Genomic DNA, 9,228 nt, shown 5'->3' on the forward strand with positions numbered 1-9,228 from the left:
ACTTTGAAAAACCTTAAACAAATTACACTGAACAAGGATGATGACATTGGAGGTTCACATATTTCAGAAATGTAGCAGTGTAATTCCATTACAATACCGCTTGGTTGCGAGTTCACCTATGCATAATCTATGCATGCCTTCTTCTTTTGTTCTGTTTCCTTGAGCCCCAACTCATGTATTCTTATGGTGACTCTGCCATGTCATCATCCTTGTTCATTGCAATTTGTTCTAAATTTTGAAAATATTCTTATTCTTCATCCAAATTATCACAAATTCTGAAACTCTGTCCTCAGTATAACTAATTTATAGTTGTTAAAATGAAAAAATCTGAAAATCATCCGGAGGTCTCCTTTAAGTGTAATGCAACAGACAGAAATAATCAGCTACGTAGGAAGAGGATAGTCCTTTTTTTTTTTATAATAAGCATTATGCATGAATGCATACGGTAAAGAAAGTGAAAACAGGCAACCAGTTACCATTATCTACATGTACGTTGATGAACATCAATTTCACGATTTTGGTGTTATTCAGTTTTCCAGTGATTATAGAACTTGATCCTCTATGATTCAACAGTACCTACCAGAGAAGAAACCCTGGCCACAGGCTTAGTTCTAAGAAAATCAACTTTATGTTTTATACAAAGCATTTATAAAGTGAAGCATGTAGGTGATTAGGCATTGAGACACAGTAGGTGGATGAAAATACCACCCCTGACAATAACTTGCCTCACAAAAAAAGAACAACATTTGACTTTTATAGCATTCATTTTTCTTCTTTTTTTCTTTTAAATTTAGACATAGGGTAGTCGGGATCAAGCTAATTGATTCTCCTATTAAACAAGCACTGCACTTTTGAGACAAAAACATATTTTGCAACTGTTGCTTTGTCAGGTCCAAAAAGGGAAGATTATATGAGGACAACTCTGTAGATGGGTAACATACAGTGTATCAATTGATTGAAAGAACAACTTTTCATACTCACATGACAACCAATCATTCTTCCCGTGGAGTCAGCCTGAAGAGAGACTACTCTGTCAGTTCCCTTTCTCAGGATTGTCCCTGCCTTGGTACACGACAGTATGCTCTGTGGGGAGAGATACGGGTAGAATTTGAGACAGCTAAATTCACTTGCCACATTCAAGAAGCATCTACAATAATATGATTATTATCTACATAATGAACTTGAACTTCATTTCAACATAAGGCATTGCAGTGGCACATTAAAAATGTGTGTTTTTGTCTGCTTGATTTTCAAATGCAATATCAGAGCATATTCAATGTAACACACAGGCTAATGCATTAATTCCCCATAAGGTAATGTAGTATAAAATTGGCATTGCAACAATACACTATATTTTGTCTGGTCTGTTGCACTAACACTTGCTTCGTGCATGAATGCTTGCTAAAAGTGCAAATCACTCAAACCTTTTTAAGGCAGAGTCTACTAGTACTTCAAATACCACAGAATATTGCACTCGTTAGGGCCATATTTCCCTGATGTCACAGACATTTCCGTCCAGTGCAATATAATAATTCATAAGAATAATTATGCATGTTGTATGTATGTATTAGCCCCATTTGGATTGAAACACTAGCCCCATTTGGATTGAAACACACACTACAAGAACATGATCACTCCTGATCTGCTGAGGAGATGTCACGTCATTCTGGCATTCTTACATCATCATCTCCCGTCTCTTCCTCGTCGTCATCGTCCCCTTCATCATCTCCCTCAGCATCGTCCCCATCATCGTCGGAGAAATGTTTCCTCGACTTCTTGGCCGGAGAGGGACCCGTCTCAAGTCGACCGTCTTCTTGCTAGAAAGTTCAACAGGAAGAAACATGACAGACTGTCACATAAACTCATGCCACAAATTCACGGTCACACTGTCTTGTAGCATACTAATGAGTCCCATCACAAATGCTGACCCTCAACCACCAACTGTATATCATCAATTACCATTTACATGTAGATCAGGCTTCCATGCCGCTGTGTACCAGAGCTCTGGTGTACATCAAGAAAACAGACTTTCTGTCGCTGTAAATTTTGCCAATACAGAAACAATAACACCCTATAACAATATGTCTCCTGCTAAATGATTTCTGGAATCCCAATTAATGTGACTCCCAGCTTTAACTTCTAATCAAAACAACTATTTCATACAAAAAAATGACGATGGTGATGGCCATTAAATCTTGGCATAGCAATACTGCTGTAAGGATGAATTAGAGGAATTCTACTGCCTTTTCACTACAGAGTGTTTTAATATTAAACCCACTAATCCAGGGCAAACAATCATACATGTACTTTGGAAAAAAAAACCAAACAAACAAATTTTGGTTTATGCACAATTTGCACACTACATACCCGTTTCTGTCCAATTACAATTGTAAATTCTGAGCAAATCAGAGGTCTACTGCCCATAAAGACACTTTGCAACAATCTTCATATCTGATAATCATTTTAAAAAAAAAGGTAATGCAGTCACCTCATTTGCACAGAACATCTGCCAAGCTCTGACTAGAAAGTTACATGCTCTGTGGAGAATTGGAAACAAAATGAACAAACTGATTTGATTCTTTGAAAACTTACCTCATCTTTGAAAGTAATATCCCACACCTGGAGATCACTGCCTGATGTTCCAGTCACCAACCCTCGATCATCCGGTAGTATTGCAAAATCCCAAACCTGCCAAGAACATAAGTTGTGAGTTGCCATGCAACAACATACGTCATCGTGTGGAACATTGTACATCTCCCATCAATATTTCCTGGTTGTAACAGGGTGCATCAGAAACATTAACCCGTTGAGGACGGTTTGATTTTGCTACAACACACATTTCCCATAGACACGAGTATACTAGGGACTTGTCCTCAACAGGTTAATTAGTGCCTGTATTACAATGTAATCTGGGATTCTTAGACAATATTTTTGCAAGTGAATACCAAGCTTGAATGCTGGGACCAAACATTTCAGGAAAAGATGGAATCTCAGCTACTTTTTGAGAAGAATCACCCCTTTTTAGCACACTACTACACTGCCTACACTATGTAAAGTAACACCATGTTTGATAAGTTGGAATATCACACTGTACCAGACCATACACCTCTACATTAGTAACATATGTGTACTTTGTCTTATCACCCCATGTAAAATTAGGTACAGTGCACTCCCGTTATAACGAACACGGTTATAATGAAATTCCGGTTACAACGAAGTAAAAATTCAGACCGCAAACATTATCCACTCTATGTATTTGCATTGTTTATTTGTTGGGTTATAACAAAATTTCGATATAACGAAAAAAATCTGCCGGTCCCGACGACTTCGTTATAATGGGAGTCCACTGTACAACATACGTATATGCTGGATGATACACTCAATCTTACACCTGTACTGATGTACATTGCGTAACAATCATACAAATAAGTTGGAAAATAATGATGTATGGTATCAAACCTTCACTGAAGTGCAAGATTAGATGCTATATCCAATGAGGAACAGGTACATACATGTACATGTAGCTTCCTAATAATGCTAAAATCACACAATTTTTGGAACAGAATCTCTGTTGAACTCCAAGACATTGATTTCATGTTCATAAAAACATAACAAAGGAAAAATAAAGCAGTACTGGGGACGTAGCAGAAGCACAATACCACCATTGTTACACATAAACAAGTATGAAGTCACATAGATTCAAGGTTGCATAAAACAAACACACAGATAAACTACAGTAGCATAAAAAAAAAAGAAGAGAGTTTAAAAACTGAAGTCTTACTTCACTGCGATGACCCACAAGTGTCTTGAAGCAGTGCTGGGTGTCTAAATCCCAGAACTTGACAAATGTGTCCTTGGAACTGGATGATATTTCAAATAGGAGAGACAGCACCCAAAGAAAAGACATATGATATCACTTTCTTCTTTTTCTTCATTAAAGTACATTTCTTTTTGTAGAGTATACACTGTAGTCGTATTGAGCACAGTGACTTGTGTGGTCATGGAAACACTTGTCAAAGTGAAGAATGCAATGGAGGTGAAAGCATGACATTCAAAGGAAGCAGTAAAACAGAAAACATAAATCACGGAAATAAGTTCAAATAAATCTAAGTGAATGTAAACCTATAAGAGAGACTGTATGCTGCCTACCTTGCCATTCATTATATCTAAAAATATAATCTTTACTTGTAAATAGTTGACACATTCTAAATGTACATGTAGTATTTCCCAACTATGTTGGGAAAGTAGAAAGTAAATGATTCAAGATTTCTTGCAGGAGACATTTTTTTCACTCTGCTCCAGATGCGCCTTAATTACTGAAGCTACAACAGATTTTCCAGAAAAAATAATCCTGCACCTACATTGTATACAGCTGTATCTCTCTGAGGACATTCAAGGACATTCATTTTGTCGTTTACTCAGCAAATGACTATTCCCAGTCAATCAAAAGACAACAACTAAGATGGCTTTATCAATGTTTTCATCACAGACTTTAATACCTACGGTACATTCATACTGTTGCAAGCTTCCTTGTTCTTATCAAAAGTCACTCAACCTGTGTTTTGTTTTGTTCTGTTTTGTTTTTGTGTGTGCATTTTGTTGTTGCTGTTGCTGTTGTTGATTTTTTTTTTTTACTTTGCCGACTATTTGGTAGAAATGTCTCTCTCAAGATCACTGTCAGAGACAAAACTTTCTCAGCTGGTGAATGGTTAAAGGAGAAATCCAGTCCAAATGTAAGTTGTAAAATATTACGAGTTCAATGGTATGATTTTGATCGAAATCGGATGAAAAATATTTTAAAGGAAGTTATGACATTTTAAAGTTTCGTTCTTATATCTGGACTGGATTTCCCCTTTAATGGCAATTGAGCACTTCTCAATCCAATGTCAAGATCATGTCACAAGTGATTGCAAACCACACAATTACGTATCCCCAAAAAACACTCAGAGTCTGTAGAATGTGGTAGTGTACCTGGAAATGACAATGTTGTGCTGTGACATGAATGCGACCTTTGTAACCATGCCTCGGTGACCTTTCAACCTGTAGAGCCCACTCTCATTCACCACATCCCAGATGATAAGGTCCGTATCCTGTCAAAATGATGAGCACATGTAGCAGATGATAATATCAATGCAATATATCGGTATCGAAGATTATAACCGTCACCACTTCATACATTTTGCAGCACATTTCAAATCCTTTAATCGTCTCTAGAACTCAAACCAGGTATCATAGTATTAAAAGCAAGCATCATCTTCATCTTTCAAAATGGCAAATAAATTCACATTCATTATTGCCTTCTCTATCTCCATCTTTTAAGTGTGACTCTTGTCCAATTACTAAAAAAAGAAAGAAAAAGAAAAAGAAATTAGAAATGAGATAATGTCTTAAATATCTTTGCTCTGAGTGGCTGACCCTTTCAAGAGTTTTCAGATATCAGACAAGCTTACAAAGTCTTCTAAATTTCTCTCTAATTTTTCCACTAATTTTTCTCTTGGAAATACTCTCATAAAAACAAGCAGATTTTACAAATGCAGAAGACATTCAATGCATAAACAAATAAACAAACAAAAAATTTCAAAACATCATCTCCTTCCAAAATACTACTACTACAAAAAAAATAACAAATTACGATAAAAAAAAAGACAAATTGAACATCATTGTAATATGTACCCCCTATCACATTTGAAAGTAAGTCCGTCGTCAGATGGAGCGAAATACAAGTAAAACCTTTCCAGTGATATCTCACTTGTAACACAACAAGGAATATCTTGAAGTCATGATTCAAAATATCCAGTATTTTCTTATCACTTTCATTGTTTTTTTGCAGCTTTAATCGCAAATATTTCAACTTAACAAGAATGGAGTTAGCTCGCTTTGCGATAAAACTCTTCAAACATATGTCTCCCTTTCTTCTGAAACTTTGGACAAGGCGGGGATTATTACCTTTGACCCTGATGCTAAGCGGAGGGCAAGGGAATCAAAGTGCAGTGTTGATACGGCCGTCTTGTGACCATTGAAAGTCACCATCACCTCTCCATCTTCAGTGCTGAAGAGTTTTATGGATCCATCGGCATAACCAACGGCAACCACAGGCCGGTTTTCACTGCGAGCCAGGGCAGTGACCTCATGTTTGCTGCCCTCTAGTGTTAGGACCTGTGTAAACGATTTGGATATGCATACAGATTTAACCATAAAGTGGCAATCCAAACATATTGTTTCTTTTCTTTCTTTTTTTTTCTTTTTTGTAAGGGGTTGATTGACTGAAGGATAAATTCAATCACTCCTTCTGTTTCCATGTATACTGCAGCATTAAAAGTGGCTAACACTGCTGCTTTGAAGCAAAATTACATGTACGCATGAAAAAAAAAAACAGGCAAAAGTAAATTTAGCATCATTTGTGGTTTTGTCACAAACACAAAGTCTTCTTTGATAATTTCATTTTATCTGCCACCATTTCCAGTTCAACAGATGATTTCTGCAAGATGTCAGAGAGAGTTTAATATACCTTGCATTAAGAAACTTTTAGCCAGAAAGTTGTCATCACAACACAATAGTATAGCAGTGCAAGCCAGTGGCTGTACAGATATGCCTATAGATACAGCTTTGATAATGGCAATCACCGAACAAATTTTGATGTTGCTACTGAACCATAATTATCATCACCATCTATGCAATATTCTATTAGTGTATGTGATGATCGTCGACAGACCTGTACAAAGATCAATGCTGCACATGTACATGTATTGGTAATTCAATTCCATTCAATTTATTTGGCACAAAATAAATCAAAAGTACGTTATGGTACACAATAAAAACTAAAGCAATGTGTATAAACATACATGCTGTATGAATAGATGTGTGCACTTCCGGATTTCTCAGACCATGCATTGCCCTCTACTTCTAAATGACTACAAAGTTTAGAAGCTACGATTCTCACACACACACACACACACACACACACACCAAAGACTCTCTTAATACATGAATATCATGTCATCTAAAGTCTACTGAGTTCAGAACTACCAACTTCTCACCTTTTCTCCCTTCCGTAGGTCCCATATAAAGACATGCTCAACAGCTGCAACAGCTGCAAACTGGTGGTCGCTCGTGAAGACAACATTAGCTGTGGTGGTGCCGACTACGCCGAACACAGCACTGGGCACATAGCGAAGATACTGCTTTGTCAGTCCCATCTCTGTATTTTGACTCGTCTATAATTCAGCTGAAGAACCAAACAAAAAATTGAAAGTTATTCACATGTATAATTAGAAGAACACACTAACACACCATTACACAACAATTAAAATAAACAAACAAACAAGCTAGGTAGTAACTCTCTCCTTGTACAAGAAGAAACATGTTTCTATTAAAGAATCAATGTGGATAAAACATATTAAGAGATACAGGAAATGAGCTCCTTTTGCACCTGCTAGCAAGAGAGAAAAATGAAATAAATCATAAAGGTGAGATGTTACCGAGTATCAGTTCAAGATTGTATTTAAAGCAAACGTTTTTGGTGCTAATGCAGTCTTGCACTCCATCCTGGCATCACTCATCAGCAACAACATCGGCATTCTTATACAGTAGGACCTCGATTATGCGGCCTAATCAGGACTCAGGCAAGCGTCCGGATAATCGATTTGGCTGGATATATTATAAAGAGAGATATGCTCACATTTACAGCACTTTCTACTTATGGGGATGTAGCATACCATGCTAGGGCCAAGTATCATACACATATTATTACCAATTCACAAACTGCATGGTATTATCATCATGATGACCATGTTTTATACCTAGTAAATTGGTATGGTTGGCCTGGGTAAAATTTCAGGCAAATTGTGAGATATTTTAAGTTTCTATTGATAGAATAGGGTGTTGATGTATTTTCCTTGGACGGTGTGACACCGTCAAAGGAAAATACAATACCGGTAACACAAAATAATACAAAATACAAAATAATACAAAATACAAAATAAACAGGAAAAATAAATGCTTAAGATTCCAATAGAACCACAAGTTCACTGATCTATACCAGAATTTTGCAGCTATTGTCCTCGAACGCAAATAAAGCATTAGTTGTGCACCAAGGAAGGCCGGGGCCCGCAACTCATAGCTCATCACCCGCGCTCCCATAGACAAAGCACGTAAAATAGAAGTTGTCGATTTTGTATCTCGTGAACTGTTCGAAACTGTCCAGATACAACGTTTTAAATATGAAATTTGAGTCTCATTTGCCGATTTTTTCTTTGTCGTCCGCTTGGTAAGAATGTGTACGGTGATTCGTGGAATATGACTTGTGATTCTGGTGCAAGGACAAGGTGCGAAAGACGATGATTATTTCATTACGAAAATCATGTCCAGAATTATAATGTGACAACTTTTTGGAGAGGGGTGAATTTGAAGTCTATTTTCCAAAAATGGGAGTGAATAGTTTTCATAACTTTGCCGAATTTGTAATTTTCAGGACTAGTCTAGTTGTAGTGAATAACTTGTGCTATTTTTGGCCGAAATTTCGTCTTCTGAGTACGGAATTCAGAGACAGAGCCACGAAAAAAAAAAACCGTCCGGTGATACGATCAACTCTCCTATAGTCTAGGTAAATTCATATTTTAATTGTTGAAAACCGCAAACCTGAATAGGTCTCTCTCAACCAAAACTACCAGTAAATTTATATGATCCCTTTGTTGGGCCTTTTAAACTGCAGTGTTTGTTGTATTATAGAACCCTATGTCAAATGAAAAATAAACTTGAACAATCATAGGCTGGGTATACAGCCAGCTTCTGGCTACATACTCCAACACTCAACAGTGTTCAATTTGGAAGGTAGCAGTAAGCAGACTAGCTATCTAACGATATAACGTTAAGTTTAGTTGTTACAGGGCAGGCCTGCCCTCCTGTAGTAGTGTGTTATGACGATTCAATGTGGTCCCACACATTACAAACCACGTTATCCTTTAAACCGTCACTTGACTCCTGTTGCAGTTGACTTCTACTCAAAACAGGTAAATAAGAAATAAAACACCCGAAATTGCACTGGTATCAGTTTATTTCGGAATATATCCTTCACACCTTAATGAAAAGAAGAGTCAGTAAATGTAGGATGCCGTCCAAGTTGGCGTGAACCGATCGAACGTCACTTACCATTTACCCATTGATACAGATCCCACGTGTTCATTGACATGATAATGAAGTTGTTGTTTATTCGATTTTCGAAGATACCAT

General features: G+C 37.0%; 1 protein-coding gene across 1 annotated transcript in view; it reads right to left on the reverse strand.

Moving 5' to 3' along the window:
• LOC139710288 (WD repeat-containing protein 3-like) overlaps positions 1–9,194 on the reverse strand; it is a 30,956-nt gene extending 21,762 nt beyond the window's left edge. Inside the window, exons 1-8 of the mRNA XM_071622215.1 lie at positions 9,148–9,194; positions 7,038–7,225; positions 5,947–6,156; positions 4,972–5,090; positions 3,782–3,860; positions 2,569–2,688; positions 1,680–1,796; positions 982–1,083 (exon numbers count right to left, since the gene is read on the reverse strand). Of these exons, the coding sequence (XP_071478316.1) occupies positions 982–1,083; positions 1,680–1,796; positions 2,569–2,688; positions 3,782–3,860; positions 4,972–5,090; positions 5,947–6,156; positions 7,038–7,196 (906 nt within the window). The 5' untranslated portion in view covers positions 7,197–7,225; positions 9,148–9,194. The remainder of the gene's footprint in view (positions 1–981; positions 1,084–1,679; positions 1,797–2,568; positions 2,689–3,781; positions 3,861–4,971; positions 5,091–5,946; positions 6,157–7,037; positions 7,226–9,147) is intronic.
• Between the last annotated feature and the right edge of the window lie 34 nt (positions 9,195–9,228).

This window comes from Diadema antillarum, unplaced genomic scaffold (genome assembly GCF_040938485.1).
Source record: "Diadema antillarum isolate AM-2024a unplaced genomic scaffold, OU_Dant_1.0 seq00001519_RagTag, whole genome shotgun sequence".
NCBI lineage: Eukaryota > Metazoa > Echinodermata > Echinoidea > Diadematoida > Diadematidae > Diadema > Diadema antillarum.